Below are 17,125 nucleotides of genomic sequence, written 5' to 3' on the forward strand. Positions count from 1 at the left end.
CTACCACCACTACCACCACCACTACTACTACCACCACTACCACCACTACTGCCACCACTACTGCCACCACTAATACCACCACTACTAATACCACTACTACCACTACCACCACTACTACCACTACTGCTATCACCACCACCGCACGGAACGCGGGGCCACCTCGTGTGTACACCTCGTGTGTACTCCGGTACAGGACGTCTGTGGAACAAAAAAAAAGCTTCGTAGCTCATCGGATTCCTCCAGTTAGAAATACATTTTCCGATTTGTTTGTCTGTTTCTATGTTTGTTACCTCTTAAGACCACACACATCATCATCATCATTATTATTACTACTACTGCTTCCATCACTGACGCAGGACACGTGTCCAGTCTAGATTTGCTCGCCGTCGATGTTCCCGCCGCTGTCAAACGAGCCGGATCGCGTTAGCGCGACCGTTCAATCCGCCGCCGATGTTGAAGTCGACCTCTCGATCCTGCCACGCCGCTTTCATCGCTACGGCGTAGCGGCGGCCGACCCCCGGCGTTCCCGGCATCGCGTCGCGACTAAAGGGGGGGGCGGGGGGCGGGGTGGGGTGGTGGGGGGGGCTTCACCGCTAGATCCCGGGCGCTCCGCCGAGTCGCGTTTGGCGCTTCCAGTTGCCGGTAACGGATTGGCCGCCGAGAGCTCACAGCCCCGCTCGGTTGCCGTCGACGCAATTGGCGCACAGCGGACCGACGTCGGCTGGGCTCGCTGATCCCGTCAAGGAGTTCTAAACCAGCATCACCACCACCACCACTACCACCACCACCATCACCACCACCATCACCACCACCACCACCACCATCACCACCACCACCACCATCACCACCACCATCACCACCACCACCACCACCAACACCACCAATACCACCACCAATACCACCATCACCACCACCACCACCATCATCACCACCACAACCACCACCACCATCACCACCACCACCACCACCAACACCACCAATACCACCACCACCATCACCACCACCACCACCACCATCATCACCACCACCACCATCATCATCACTCTTTGGTTTTATTCGGTAAAGTCACGTAGGTAAAAAAAATATATAAAACGACAAAAAATCACGACGTTTCGGCCACAACACAAGCGGCCTTCATCAGGTGAAGGGATCAGGCTGTCTCGAGGACAGCGCTGGAGTGGTGCGCTGCCCTCGAGACAGCCTGATCCCTTCACCTGATGAAGGCCGCTTGTGTTGTGGCCGAAACGTTGTGATTTTTTCTTGTTTTTTTTTACCTACGTGACTTTACCGAATAGAACCAAAGAGTATGGATCCTTGCAGTCACGAAAGCTTTAAATCTATCATCATCACCACCATCATCATCATCACCACCATCACCATCATCACCATCATCATCACCACCACGTGACACTGCCGTGACATCCTCGCAGCTGGCTCGGCGACGGCGGCGGTGGATTCCGCCGCCGTCGCCGCGGCGCTTTCGGACTGCGCCGCTTCCGCGGCCGTCTGGAACGTTCTCTTCCCGGTGGCCATGTTATCAGGAAAGCCACTGGGGAGCTGTGATGCACTTTAACATCATCATCATCTCGATTGGCAAGCTCGTTTCTTTAGAAGTGCTTTGTGTGTTTAGTTTGTAGTCGCTCCCCCGACACCTCCTATTAGCGCGGTTGGCTACGTACGGTGCGAAAGAAGTTCAATGTGCGTACGAACACACTGCTCATAGACTCAACACTGCCCATAGACTCAACACTGCCCATAGACTCAACACTGCCCATAGACTCAACACTACTTATAGACTCAACACTACTCATAGACTCAACACTGCCCATAGACTCAACGCTGCCCATAGACTCAACGCTGCCCATAGACTCAACACTGCACCATAGACTCAACACTGCCCATAGACTCAACACTGCCCATAGACTCAACACTGCACCATAGACTCAACACTGCCCATAGACTCAGCACTGCCCATAGGCTCAAAACTGCCCATAGACTCAACACTGCCCATAGACTCAACACTGCCCATAGACTCAACACTGCACCATAGACTCAACACTGCCCATAGACTCAACACTGCCCATAGACTCAACACTGCACCATAGACTCAACACTGCCCATAGACTCAACACTGCACCTCTGAGTAGCAGTACGGTTGGCTACACACGGTGCAAAAGAAGTTCAACGGACACTCCGTACACCACACACACACACACCACACACACACCACACACACACCACACACACACCACACACACACCACACACACCACACACACACACCACACACACACCACACACACACACACACCACACACACCACACACACCACACACACCACACACCACATACACTCCACACAGACACCACACACACACCACACACACACACACACCACACACACACCACACACACACCACACACACACCACACACACACACAACACACACCACACACACACTACACACACACACCACACACACACACCACACACACCATACCACACACACACCACACACACCACACACACACACCACACACACACACCACACACACACACACCACACACACACACGTGGATGTTACACGTGTAAACTCGGACTTTTTGAGACTCATTCCTTGAACCTCCGGGGGCTGATGTCGGAGGTGGAGCAGTCGAGATGTCCATCAACTCACAATGGGGCTTGGCTCGTAACCTAATAGCATCACCATTATATTTATATTTTATTCAACAGTATTGAGTCTTGGTAAAGTATAGTACGTGTTAACCACCTCGCCTGGTATGCAGGAGCGCGTGGGTTCGATCCCGACCCCTGACAATGCCTGCTGCTGTATATTTGGAGTTTAGTGTGTCTCTCTCTCTCATCATCATCACGGTGGCTAGGAGATGTTAACTACCTCGCCTGGTGTACAGGAGGTCGTGGGTTCGATCCCGACCCCTGACAATGCCTGCTGCTGTATATTTGGAGTTTAGTGTGTCTCTCTCTCTCTCATCATCATCACGGTGGCTAGGAGATGTTAACTACCTCGCATGGTATACAGGAGGTTGTGGTTTCGATCCCGACCATGTATATGTGGAGTTTTCGGTGCAAGTCCGGTGTCCTGACCATTACATCACGGGTAGCGAGTATCGTGTTTACTCCCAAACTATCTCTCACTAACGCTGAGAATGTGTGTATATACATTAGACTCACAAGTCGCATCAATCTTCTGCCAAACGTGGTCAAGGCACGTCCAAGGCAACACAATTACACTGCTGGAATCATCCGAGTCGAGAGTGGGCACAGAGAGACACAGCAGGGCAAGTTTCTATTCGAGAGGTGTCTGTGCGAGTCTATGTGTCTCTATGTGAGCCTATGGACCTATGTGTGAGTATATGGGTCTCTGTGTGAGTCTATGGGTCTCTGTGTGAGTCTATGGGTCTCTGTGTGAGTCTATGGGTCTCTGTGTGAGTCTATGGGTCTCTGTGTGAGTCTATGGGTCTCTGTGTGAGTCTATGGGTCTCTGTGTGAGTATGTGGGTCTCTGTGTGAGTCTATGGGTCTCTGTGTGAGTCTATGGGTCTCTGTGTGAGTATGTGGGTCTATGTGTGAGTCTATGGGTCTCTGTGTGAGTATGTGGGTCTCTGTGTGAGTATATGTGTCTCTGTGTGAGTCTATTCGTCTCTGTGTGAGTCTATGGGTCTCTGTGTGAGTATATGTGTCTCTGTGTGAGACTATGGACCTCTGTGTGAGTATGTGGGTCTCTGTACGAGTATATGTGTCTTTGTGTGAGTATATGTGTCTCTGTGTGAGTCTATGGACCGCTGTGTGAGTCTATGTGTCTCTGTGTGAGTCTATGGGTCTCTGTGCGAGTCTATGGGTCTCTGTGTGAGTCTATGGGCATTTGTGCGAGTCTATGAGTCTCTGTGTGAGTATATGGGTCTCTGTGCGAGTCTATGGACCCCTGTGTGAGTCTATGGACCTCTGTGTGAGTCTATGCGTCTCTTTGTAAGTATATGGGTCTATGTGCGAGTATATGGGTCTCTGTGCGAGTCTATGCGTCTCTGTGTGAGTATATGGGTCTCTGTGCGAGTCTGTGGGTATCTTCATGGTTTTCTGAATTCCACTAAGGCAGTGTTGTCTTTGTGTGTGTGGGGGTGGGGGCTGGGGGGGGGGGGGCAGGACGGGGCTGGTGGCCTCGAGCGATTGAGGTTCAAGTATATGGTTCAGACAAGCACAGCATTGCAACCACGCCCGGCCGCCTTTGTCTCCCCAGTGGCGATGTCCCGACACACCGCACCAGGTACTCATCTGAGGCCGAGTCGACCGCCGTGGAATTTATAACCACGGGCAAGTGCCGTGCGTCAAACCGGGTGTGATGCGTGACAGGCGACCCCCCTCTCTCTCTCTCTCTCGTCTCAGTTTTTTTTTCCCAGCGCAGCACGCCACGCGATTACGTTATCTCTGTGCGAGCCCGTGGATGGTGGTGGGTGGTGGTGGGTGGGTGGTGGTGGTGGGTGGGTGGTGGGTGGGTGGGTGGTGGGTGGGTGGGTGGTGGTCTCTCCTCGCCGCCACGTCGCCCGCTCCGCGCCGCCAACTCACTTCTCGTAGTCCCGCCTGCAGTAGAGCTTTCGGTCGCGCGCGAAGCAGGAACGCGCGAGCGGCTGGGCACAGGCGGCGCACTGGAGGCACTCCTCGTGCCACGAGGCGTCGTTCACGCGCAGGAAGAAGCGCGCGCAGATGGGGCGAGCGCAGCCCTCGCACAGCTGCGCGCGCGGCCGCTCCGGGTCTGCGGTGCACACGCACGCGCGGGCACACACGCACACACACACGCACGCACACACGCGCACACACACACACGCACGCACACACACACACGCACGCACGCACGCACACACACGCACGCGCACGCACGCGGGCACGCACACACACAGTGAGGGGTGCGTGCGTCAGGGCGCATGGAGGCGCTGTGTGTCAGGGTTCAGGCGCTGTGTGTCAGGGTTCAGGCGCTGTGTTTCGGGGTTCAGGCGCTGTGTGTCAGGATTCAGGCGCTGTGTGTCAGGGTTCAGGCGCTGTGTGTCAGGGTTCAGGCGCTGTGTGTCAGGGTTCAGGTGCTGTGTGTCAGGGTTCAGGCGCTGTGTGTCAGGGTTCAGGTGCTGTGTGTCAGGGTTCAGGCGCTGTGTGTCAGGGTTCAGGCGCTGTGTGTCAGGGTTCACGCGCTGTGTGTCAGGGTTCAGGTGCTATGTGTTAGGGTTCAGGCGCTGTGTTTCGGGGTTCAGGTGCTGTGTGTCAGGATTCAGGCGCTGTGTGTCGGGGTTCAGGCGCTGTGTCAGGGTTCAGGTGCTATGTGTTAGGGTTCAGGCGCTGTGTTTCGGGGTTCAGGTGCTGTGTGTCAGGGTTCAGGCGCTGTGTGTCGGGGTTCAGGCGCTGTGTTTCGGGGTTCAGGTGCTGTGTCAGGGTTCAGGCGCTGTGTGTCGGGGTTCAGGCGCTGTGTGTCAGGGTTCAGGCGCTGTGTGTCAGGGTTCAGGTGCTATGTGTCAGGGTTCAGGCGCTGTGTTTCGGGGTTCAGGTGCTGTGTGTCAGGATTCAGGCGCTGTGTGTCGGGGTTCAGGTGCTGTGTGTCGGGGTTCAGGCGCTGTGTGTCACCATAGACTCAACACTGCCCATAGACTCAACACTGCCCATAGACTCAACACTGCCCATAGACTCAACACTGCCCATAGACTCCACACTACCCATAGACTCAACACTGCCTATAGACTCAACACTACCCATAGACTCAACACTGCCCATAGACTCCACACTACCCATAGACTCAACGCTGCCCATAGACTCAACACTGCCCATAGACTCAACACTGCCCATAGACTCCACACTACCCATAGACTCAACACTGCCCATAGACTCAACACTGCCCATAGACTCAACACTGCCCATAGACTCAACACTGCCCATAGACTCAGCACTACCCTTAGACTCCACGTCAGAGGCGTGTAGGTACACGAAGCTCAGCGCACTGCGTCGACGCCACGATAACGTTACGATAAAACAACAACAGCAAAATAAGCGAATGGGCGACGTTTCGGGCGAAGGCCTTGCTTCTTTGCAAGCACGCGAAGGGCGAGAAAGAGAGAGCGAGGCCAGCAGAGAGCCAGAGTGGGATGGTGCGAGTTGGAGACCCGCGTTTCGCTTACTTTCACTCTAATTACGGAGGCTCGTGAGAAAATAAAAACGACGTTAAACACCCCCCCCCCCCAAAAAAAATATTAAAATAAAATAATTTTGACTTCTGATGACCGAGTTTTTGGGTTTGTTTGTTCAATAGCTATCCACTTAATAGCAGCCATCGACAAAACCCTTTCAAAAGAAAGCGCGTTGATGAATAATAAAACACAAAACCTCGCATATATGTATCCGATACATATATATTAATATGTGTATCACGTTAAAAAGAAGACAAAGATCCCCCGTATAGCCTTAACAGACTGTAGGGGCAAGTGCTGTTAGCGATTACACACAAAGACAAAGATCCCCCGTGTAGCCTGTAACATACCGTTGGGGCAAGTGCTGTTAGCGAGCACACAAAGACAAAGATCTCCCGTGTAGCCTGTAACAGACTGTTGGGGCAAGTGCTGTTAACTAGCACACACAAAGATAAAGATCCCCCGTGTAGCCTGTAACAGACTGTTGGGGCAAGTGCTGTTAGCGAGTTGCAGCGCCTATGAAGGCTACCGGCACTGCAGCACACGAGGGGGTGGGCGGACAGCACCACGCCCGGCCGCCTTTGTCTCAGTTAGTCGCGATGTTTACTACACACCGTACCGGGTACTCATTTGAGGCTTTGTCTTTGGAGCGGTGGTGCAGCGGTTAGCGCGCTGCGCCATGAACCCGGACTATGACCCGCTCACGGCCACCAACACCAGACTACAATAATGTGAACCAGTCCTGGGCCCTCGCCTAGGTCGACTCAGCCTCAAATGAGTACCTGGTGCGGTGTGTAAACATCGCCACTGGGGAGACAAAGGCGGCACTCGTGTGCAGTTCCGGCCTTCACAGGTGCTGCTACTCGCAAACAGCACTTGCCCCCAGCAGGTGCGATGTTTACACACGGCACCAGGTACCTATTTGAGGCCGAGTCGACCTAGGCGACGCTCAGGACCGGTTCAGATCATCGTCACCGGTGTTGGACGTGAGCGGGAATCGATCTCGGGGAGACCCGGGTTCACAGCGCAGCGTGCGCTAACCGTTGCACCACCGCTCCCCGCACATATATATGACAAAGACAAAGATCCCCCGTGTAGCCTGTAACAGACTGTTTGGGGCAAGTGCTGTTAGCGAGCACCTATGAAGGCCGGAACGGTACACGAGGGGGTGGGTGGCCAGCAGAACGCCCGACTGCCTTTGTCTCCCCAGTGGCGATGTTTACTACACACCGTACCAGGTACTCATTTGAGTCTGAGTCGACCTAGGGGAGGCCCAGGACCGGTTCAGATAATCGTCACCGGTGTTGGCCGTGAGCTGAGAATCGAACTCGGGGAAACCCAGGTTCACAGCGCAGCGCGCTAACCGTTGCACCACCGCTCCCCGCACACACACGCACACACATAGATATACACACACGCACACACGTAAATATATATATACACACACGTAGATATATCTACACACGTATATATACACACGTAGAAATATTCACACACACACGTAGATATATACATACACACGTAGATATATATACACACACACAAGTAGAGATATATATACACACACGTAGATATATATACACACGTAGATATATACACACAGGTAGATATATATACACACACGTAGATATATATACACACACGTAGATATATATATACACACACGTAGATATATACACACACACGTAGATATATACACACACGTATATATATACACACACGTAGATATATACACACACACGCGTAGATATATATACACACACGTAAATATATATATACACACACACGTAAATATATATATATATATACACACACACGTAAATATATACACACACGTATATATACACACACGTAAATATATATATAGGACATGAAATATTAATCTCAAGAAACCACAGGAAAAAAATGCTTTCTTGCCAATCAAACAAAAAAAAGTTAAGATTTTAAATATATCAATAGATAGATAGAATGCGTCAGGTCAGCAGCATTGGATCAGGCAGAGTCCGACTTGGTAGCGTTGCCACCGGTCCCCCCAGAGAGAGAGAGGGGGGGGGAGGTGGTCACCGAGCAGACGGTTCGAGCGTCGCGCCTCTCGCAGTACGCTCGTCCAAGCTCGTTCGCTTTTGCGCGTCGCGATTAGCTCGGAGGAAGTCACCGCAGTCGCGATGCTCCACGCAACGCGATGGCGTTATGGGTGGCAAAATAAGTCACGGCGCCGCGCGCCACGTGTTCAGAAAATAATGATCATTACGCGAACCGCATGAGATGCGTAAATACGTAGGGACGCACAAATATAAGAAACGGCGCTACGTGCCACGTGCTCTGATGATGATGATGATAATCAGGCGTACGCACGAGATGCATAAATACGTAGGGACGCACAAGAATAGACCGTGAACCTTAAACGTTATGCATGTGTCACGGGCGACGTTTCCGGGGCAATGATCCTACCGACAAAGCTTTCAGAATAAAGCACACTGATAAAATAAACTCTTGCATAATCCCTTACATATATATATATCAGACACATATATTAATGTGTATCACGTTAATACATATATAGATACTACAAGAGGAAGATCCCGCGTGTAGCCTGTAACAGACTGTTGGGGCAAGTGTTGTTAGCTAGCACACACATATAAAGATCCCTCGTGTAGCCTGTAACAGACTGTTGGGGCAAGTGCTGTTAGCTAACACACACATATAAAGATCCCCCGTGTAGCCTGTAACAGACTGTTGGGGCAAGTGCTGTTAGCTAGCACACACAGATAAAGATCCCCCGTGTAGCCTGTAACAGACTGTTGGGGCAAGTGTTGTTAGCTAGCACACACGGATAAAGATCCCCCGTGTAGCCTGTAACAGACTGTTGGGGCAAGTGCTGTTAGCTAGCACACACAGATAAAGATCCCACGTGTAGCCTGTACCAGACTGTTGGGGCAAGTGCTGTTAGCGAGTAACAGCGCCTATGAAGGATACCGGCACTGCAGCACACGAGGGGGTGGGCGGACAGCACCACGCCCGGCCGCCTTTGTCTCCCTTAGTCGCGATGTTTACTACACACCGTACCGGGTACTCGTTTGAGGCTGAGTCGACCTAGGGGATGCCCAGGACCGGTTCAGATATTCGTCACTGGTGTTGGCCGTGAGCGGGAATCGAACGCGGGTCGCCAGGTTCGTAGTGCAGCGTAGCGCTCACCACTACACTACCGCTTCTCTCACAGCACATACACAGATACACATACACACACACATACACACACACATATACAACGCGCATACAAATACAGCAATTATACATGTACATACGCACATTGCTGTACAACACACAAGCACACATATGTGTAAAATGCATACGCATGCATGTGAAACGTGCATGCGTGGAGGCTAATACGCTCTAATCACTGAACTGCAAATTTTCGCAATGATTCCAATTGCCGCGCCGGGAAATACAATCGATCCAGAGCCCCCCCCCCTCCCCCATTGGATTATATGTTCAGGTAGCGCGCTAAGCACTAGACGATGCTAGTGCATCCGCACATACACACATTCTAAAATAAATACATACATATATAGCCGTGTAGAGATATATATAGTAGACAAAGATTTTGCCCCTATAGTCTTAACAGACCGTTGGGGCAAGTGCTGTTAGCGAGCGGGGGGGGGGGGGGGGGGTGGTGATGTTGCCAGCAACCACGCCCGCCCGCCTTTGTCTCCCCAGTGGCGATGTTTACTCCACACCGCACACTCGGTATTAATTTTGAGGCCGAGTCGACCTAGGGGAGTTCCCCACGGCCGGTTCGGATAACCGTCGCCGGTGTCGGTGGCCGTGATGCGTGAATGGAACTCGGGTCGCCGGGTTCGTAGCGCAGCGTAGCGCTAACCACTACACAACCGCTCCCCCACCATACGTATATTACACACACACACATACATTTATATACACACACACATACGGGCGTAGGGCTGGCCACCCACCCCCTCGTGCTTTTCTCCGGCCTTCATAGGTGTGACACACCAACAGCACTTGCCCTAACAGTCTGCCACAGGCTATACGGGGGATCTTTGTCTTTGTTTTAGACAAGAATAAAATAATACAAATTTATTATTTATAATAATACAAATATATTATTTTATTCTTTCCCTTCTACGTGACTTTACCGAAAGAACCAAGAATATACCTCCAAACACTATTTGGGGGGCAAGATATATCCAGCACATGGAAAAAGATCACTCTAGCGGGGAGTGCTCTCTGAACATTGACTGCAGCCTTGCAACCCGTTTGGTTATCAATCCGTAAAAAATAAGAGTACAATGTTAATAAACACATATTGCCTTTGATGAAACAAAGTAATAATCTTAGTTCTTTCGGTAAAGTCACGTTGAAGGGAAACAATAAAATAATAAAATATATATAAAACAATAAAAATGCTCACGAATTATTGTAATAATAATACAAATATATTAACGTGACTTTACCGAAAGAACTAAGAATATGAATTACTGCAGTCACGAAAGCTTTAAATCGAAACAAAGTAAGTTGTGGAGCCGTGTTTAATTTGTCTTTGCGATGATTTACCCATTAAACAACCCCACAAATTTCTGACATATGTCTCGCTAACCCCTCCCCCCCCCACAAGAAGGAGCATCACGCACCCCCCAGGGGATCGCATCGTGCACCACGCCCGGCCGCCTTTGTCTCCCCGAGTGGCGATGTTCACGTACTGCGCCGTGTACTCATTTGAGGCTGAGTCCACCAGGACCGGTTCAAATATTTGCTACGCGCGCACACACACACGCGTGGACACTAATTGTCACACACACATAGATACACAGACACGCACAGACACGCACACATGCGTGGACAGTAACTGTCACACACACACAGACACACACACAGACACACACACAGACACACACACAGACACAGGCACACACGCACCAGTGGACACTAACTGTCACACACACAGAGACACACACACATACACACACACAGACACACACGTGGAAACTAACTGTCACAAAGATAAAGACAAAGATCCCCCGTATAGCCTTAACAGACTGTAGGGACAAGTGCTGTTAGCGAGCACCAATGAAGGCCGGAACGGTAGACGAGGGGGTGGGTGGCCAGCACCACGCCCGACCGCCTTTGTCTCCCTAGTGGCAATGTTTACACACCGCACCAGGTACTCATTTGAGGCTGAGTCGACTTAGGGGAGGCCCGGGACCGGTTCAGATAATCGTCACTGGTATTGGCCGTGAGCGGGAATCGAACCCGGGTCGCCAGGTTCATAGCGCACACACACAGACACACTCACAGACACACACACACGTGGGCAATAACTGTCACACACACACACAGACACACACACAGACACACACACAGACACACACACAGACACACACACATGGAGACTAACTGTCACACACACACAGACACACACACACGTGGACACTAACTGTCACACACACACACACAGACACACACACAGACACACACACAGACACATACACAGACACACAGACACACACACACGTGGACACTAACTTTCACACACACACACACAGACACACACACAGACACACACACACACACATGGACACTAACTGTCACACACACACAGAGCGTGTGTGTGCTCTGTAATTAAACGGCTGATTAATCTTAAAACACACGCTGAGCACAATTTTAGCAAATTGCAAAAACGATTCCACACCCCCCCGCCCCCCCACGTTGCATCCCAAAGTCGCCTCGTCTCTTCGAGTCGGAAATAACGAAAACACTTAAACAGAATTAGCCGCATTTCACCACTATGTGTGACGGTGACGTCACCACGGCGCCTGTGCCAGGCTAGGTGCACTGTGAGACTACCGCGTGAAGTGTCCAAAGCTCGCCGCTGGCAGGAGGTCACGGGGCAGACCCAGCAGGTGCCACGGGTCGTCTGACTGAGATGACCGGTAGATGCACCACCAGCCATACCCCCCTACTGTGCCAGGCTAGGTGCAGGAGGTCTCAGGACAGATTCAGCAGGTGCCGTGGGTTGGCTGACCGAGATGACCGGTAGATGCACCACCAGCCGTACCCCCTACTGTGCCAGGCTAGGTGCAGGAGGTCACGGGACAGACCCAGCAGATGCCGTGGGTTGGCTGACCGAGATGACCGGTAGATGCACCACCAGCCGTACCCCTCTACTGTGCCAGGCTAGGTGCAGGAGGTCTCGGGACAGACCCAGCAGGTGCCGTGGGTTGGCTGACTGAGATGTAACAAAAAAAATACAAAAACAAAGATAAAGATCCCCCATATAGCCTGTAACAGACTGTAGGGGCAAGTGCTGTTAGCGAGCACCTATGAAGGCCGGAACGGTACACGAGGGGGTGGGTGGCCAGCACCACGCCCGACCGCCTTTGTCTCCCTAGTGGCGATGTTTACACACCGCACCAGGTACTCATTTGAGGCTGAGTCGACCTAGGGGAGGCCCGGGACCGGTTCAGATAATCGTCACTGGTGTTGCCCGTGAACAGGAATCGAACCTAGGTCGCCAGGTTCATAGCGCAGCGCGCTAACCGCTACACTATCGCTCTACACATACGTACATACACACATATACACACGTACATACACAATGAGCTATAATCAAAACGCAACATCTCTCTTTCTCCGGGAATAAATCCAATAAAATCATCATTATTTTTGTTGTGCTTGTCCAGGGGGGGTGGGGGAGGGGCAGGGTGAATCGGCAACCGACGTAACAATAAAGGCCATTTATCTTTCCCGGAGAATTCATTCGATAGTTTAAAATCTGCAGCAATGATGACGCCGCTACCGCTGCTGCTGCTGCTGCCGATGCCGCTGCTGCTGATGATCATGATGACAATCGCGCGTGTGGCGACTACGAGGCGCTAGGGGTGGGGTGGGGGGGGGGGAGTTTGAATCTTCCAGTCAATAAATTGGTCACAAAGCGGCGGTCCTTGAAGAGGCGCGTGAATGCGACTCAGAAGAACGCAGGATGCCGAACCACCAACCCCTCGACACCCCCCCCCCTTCCCTCCCCCCGCGGTGCCAGTAAAGTCCATCGACGTGTTTGGGGCAATTTGCACGGATCGGTTTCGCCATTCTGGGTGTCATCAGCAGCGCAGTCGGGCTTATTCGACAAATGCCGCTGTGATTAACCAGATTCTGTTGGTAAGAGCACCCCCCATATATACAAACTACGGAGCTCTGTTCACGAATGATACTGCAGCTGTTTCACCCTCATGGGTTTCACCCTTATAGGTTTCATCAGCAGCGCAGTCGGGCTTATTCGACAAATGCCGCTGTGATTAACCAGATTATGTTGGTAAGAGCACCCCCCATATATACAAACTACGGAGCTCTGTTCACGAATGATACTGCAGCTGTTTCACCCTCATGGGTTTCACCCTTATAGGTTTCATCAGCAGCGCAGTCGGGCTTATTCGACAAATGCCGCCGTAATTGACCAGATTCTGTTGGTAAGAGCGCCCCATATATACAAACTACGGAGCTCTGTTCACGAATGATACTGCAGCTGTTTCACCCTCATGGGTTTCACCCTTATAGGTTTCATCAGCAGCGCAGTCGGGCTTATTCGACAAATGCCGCTGTGATTAACCAGATTATGTTGGTAAGAGCGCCCCATATATACAAACTACGGCGCTCTGTTCACGAATGATACTGCAGCTGTTTCACCCTCATGGGTTTCACCCTTATAGGTTTCATCAGCAGCGCAGTCGGGCTTATTCAACAAATGCCGCTGTGATTAACCAGATTCTGTTGGTAAGAGCGCCCCATATATACAAACTACGGCGCTCTGTTCACGAATGATACTGCAGCTGTTTCACCCTCATGGGTTTCACCCTTATAGGTTTCATCAGCAGCGCAGTCGGGCTTATTCAACAAATGCCGCTGTAATTGACCAGATGCTGTTGGTAAGAGCGCCCCATATATACAAACTACGGAGCTCTGTTCACGAATGATACTGCAGCTGTTTCACCCTCATGGGTTTCACCCTTATAGGTTTCATCAGCAGCGCAGTCGGGCTTATTCGACAAATGCCGCCGTAATTGACCAGATTCTGTTGGTAAGAGCACCCCATATATACAAACTACGGAGCTCTGTTCACGAATGATACTGCAGCTGTTTCACCCTCATGGGTTTCACCCTTATAGGTTTCATCAGCAGCGCAGTCGGGCGTGTCAGACAAATGCCGCCGTGATTAACCAGATTCTGTTGGTAAGAGCGCCCACGTGCAAACCACCGGGTCAGGTTCAAACAGACACACGAAATAAATAAATAAATAGATATAAATCATCCGCACGTCTCTGCACCGCAAACGCGTAGTCGTCGCGAATGATTGGGGCTAAAGCGAACAAACATAAATACATTCAACTAAACGTTAAGGTGTGACAATAAGACTGGCCTCCCCCTAGGTAGACTTAACCTCAAATAGGGACTCGAACAAAAAAAATCTCACCAAAAAGCGATCTGATCCCTGATCTAACGAAAAATAAATGCGGGTCGGTGTGGGTGGCGGGAAATTCCACGTTGCCATGCTGGTGCCAGTACATCTCTTTAATAATACTAATAATTTCCATTCCTTTGTCAATCCACTGCTGGATGAATGCCTCTCTGCTCACGCCGTGTTAGTCGTACGGGTATGAGTTTGACCATACTTCACCACCCTGGTCAGTGCATGTTAGTGAAAAAGGCGTGGTGGGGGGGGGGGGGGCGGGGGAGGGTGTAATCCCTTGTTAAATATCCACAGACAATGGTCCGGTATCGAACTCAGGGAGTCTGCGTTCGTAGTTGCAGTTCGTGGTGTGCTAACCCAACCGCCACCGCTCCACTGGCGCCCCTTAAAGTTAACAATATATATATTTTTTTCCAAATCTACGATATACACGAACAGTATTACTCACCGTAGTATGCAACAACAACAAAATACATTCCTTAATTCGATTTATATCATTCACACACGTATTTTAAAATTATAATTAGTGGATGTAGTAGCATCATCATCATCATTATTATTATTCGCTTGATTTTTAAACGCATCGAGCCGAGGATTCGAACTCGCGAAGCCCCACGCGAAGGGGCACGGCCTGCCACGCTCCACAACGTCGTCAAGAGTCCACAACGTCGACAGTCCACAACGTCGACAGTCTACAACGTCATAGACAGTCTACAACGTCATAGACAGTCCACAACGTCGACAGTCCACAACGTCAACAGTCCACAACGTCGACAGTCCACAACGTCAACAGTCTATAACGTCATAGACAGTCCACAACGTCGACAGTCCACAACGTCATCGACAGTCTACAACGTCGACAGTCCACAACGTCGAAAGTCTACAACGTCATAGATAGTCCACAACGTCATCAACAGTCCACAACGTCATCAACAGTCCACAACGTCGACAGTCTACAACGTCGTCGATAGTCAACAACGTCGACAGTCCACAACGTCAAGAGTCTACAACGTCGTCAACAGTCTACAACGTCGACAGTCTACAACGTCGTCGATAGTCCACAACGTCGACAGTCTACAACGTCATCAACAGTCCACAACGTCGTCAGTCTACAACGTCGTCGATAGTCCACAACGTCGACAGTCTACAACGTCATCAACAGTCCACAACGTCGACAGTCTACAACGTCGTCGTCAGTCCACAACGTCGTCGACAGTCCACAACGTCAAGAGTCCACAACGTCGTCAAGAGTCCACAACGTCGTCAACAGTCTACAACGTCGACAGTCCACAACGTCGTCGACAGTCCACAACGTCATAGACAGTCCACAACGTCGACATTCTACAACGTCGTGGACAGCCCACAACGTCATCAACATTCTACAACGTCGTCAACAGTCCACAACGTCATCGACAGTCCACAACGTCGCCGACAGTCCACAACGTCGTCGTCGACAGTCCACAACGTCGTCGCCGACAGTCCACAACGTCGTCGCCGACAGTCCACAACGTCACGCGACGTCACAGCACGCGCTCGGGCTCACCAATGAGCGAGCCCAGCGCAGGCGGGGACTGCGACGATCGCAGCTCCTCCATTTTGGTGGCGTCCAGCAACATCCCGGCAGGCAAGCCGTGCTGGTGGAACCACAGCGAGGGGAGCCTCGAACCCGCGGCTAACGCCATTTGAGCTGCGAGGACCGAGGCGTATTGACTCCACCAAGCTCCTCACCCTCTCTCTCTCCCTCTCTCTCTCACTCATTCACTCCTCCTCCTCCTCCATAGCCACCCCCTACACCTAACGCACCACCACCACTACCACCACCCTCTCACTCCTCCCACTGACATCTTTTGTTTACTGTCTCCCCCTCCCTCCCCCTCTCTCTCTCTCGCCCCCAGCCGCCGCCGCCGCCACTCACAATCTCGCCACCTCGCCCCACCTCGCCCTGTCTGAACTTCAACAATCTCTCCGCTCTTCCTCCATCTGCTCGCAGCGCGAACTCTCCCCTCTCCCCCCCCTCTCCTGCCTCCCCCCTCCCCTCTCCCCCCTCCCCTCTCCCCCCCCCTCTCCCCCCCCCTCTCCTGCCTACCTCTCCCCTCTCCTGACCCCCCCCTCTCCTGCCTCCTCTCCTGCCTCTCCCCTCTCCCCTCCCCTCTCCCCTCTCCCCCCCTCTCCCCTCTCCTGCCTCCCTCTGCCCCCCCTCTCTCCTGCCTCCCCCTCTCCTCCCCTCTCCTCTCATCTCTCCCCCCCCCTCATCTCCCCCTCTCCTGCCTCCCCCCCTCATCTCCCCCCCCTCTCCTGCCTCCCCCCCCCTCATCTCCCCCCCTCTCCTGCCTCCCTCTCTCTCTCTCTCCTCTCTCTCTCCTCTCTCTCTTTCTGTTATTCTGGAGCGCCACGCTCTGTCCTCACATCCACAATGTCCTCCAACCTCGCATCTCTTCTCTCGTCCCACTCTCTCTCTCTC

At 52.0% G+C, this 17,125-nt stretch overlaps 1 protein-coding gene across 3 annotated transcripts in view; it reads right to left on the reverse strand.

Moving 5' to 3' along the window:
- The window catches only part of LMX1B (LIM homeobox transcription factor 1 beta), a 62,271-nt gene extending 45,836 nt beyond the window's left edge, over nt 1-16,435 (reverse strand). For all 3 annotated transcript variants that reach the window (XR_012929822.1, XR_012929821.1, XM_032976538.2), the window contains exons 1-2: nt 16,208-16,435; nt 4,582-4,768 (exon numbers count right to left, since the gene is read on the reverse strand). Coding sequence is in view for 1 of the 3 variants with exons in the window: in XM_032976538.2 (XP_032832429.2) it covers nt 4,582-4,768; nt 16,208-16,346 (326 nt within the window). In the remaining 2 variants the exon portion in view is untranslated. The remainder of the gene's footprint in view (nt 1-4,581; nt 4,769-16,207) is intronic.
- Nucleotides 16,436-17,125: the final 690 nt, after the last annotated feature.

Source organism: Petromyzon marinus, chromosome 59, assembly GCF_048934315.1.
Source record: "Petromyzon marinus isolate PM22_M1 ecotype Great Lakes invasive population chromosome 59, UKy_Petmar_22M1.pri1.0, whole genome shotgun sequence".
Lineage (NCBI taxonomy): Eukaryota > Metazoa > Chordata > Hyperoartia > Petromyzontiformes > Petromyzontidae > Petromyzon > Petromyzon marinus.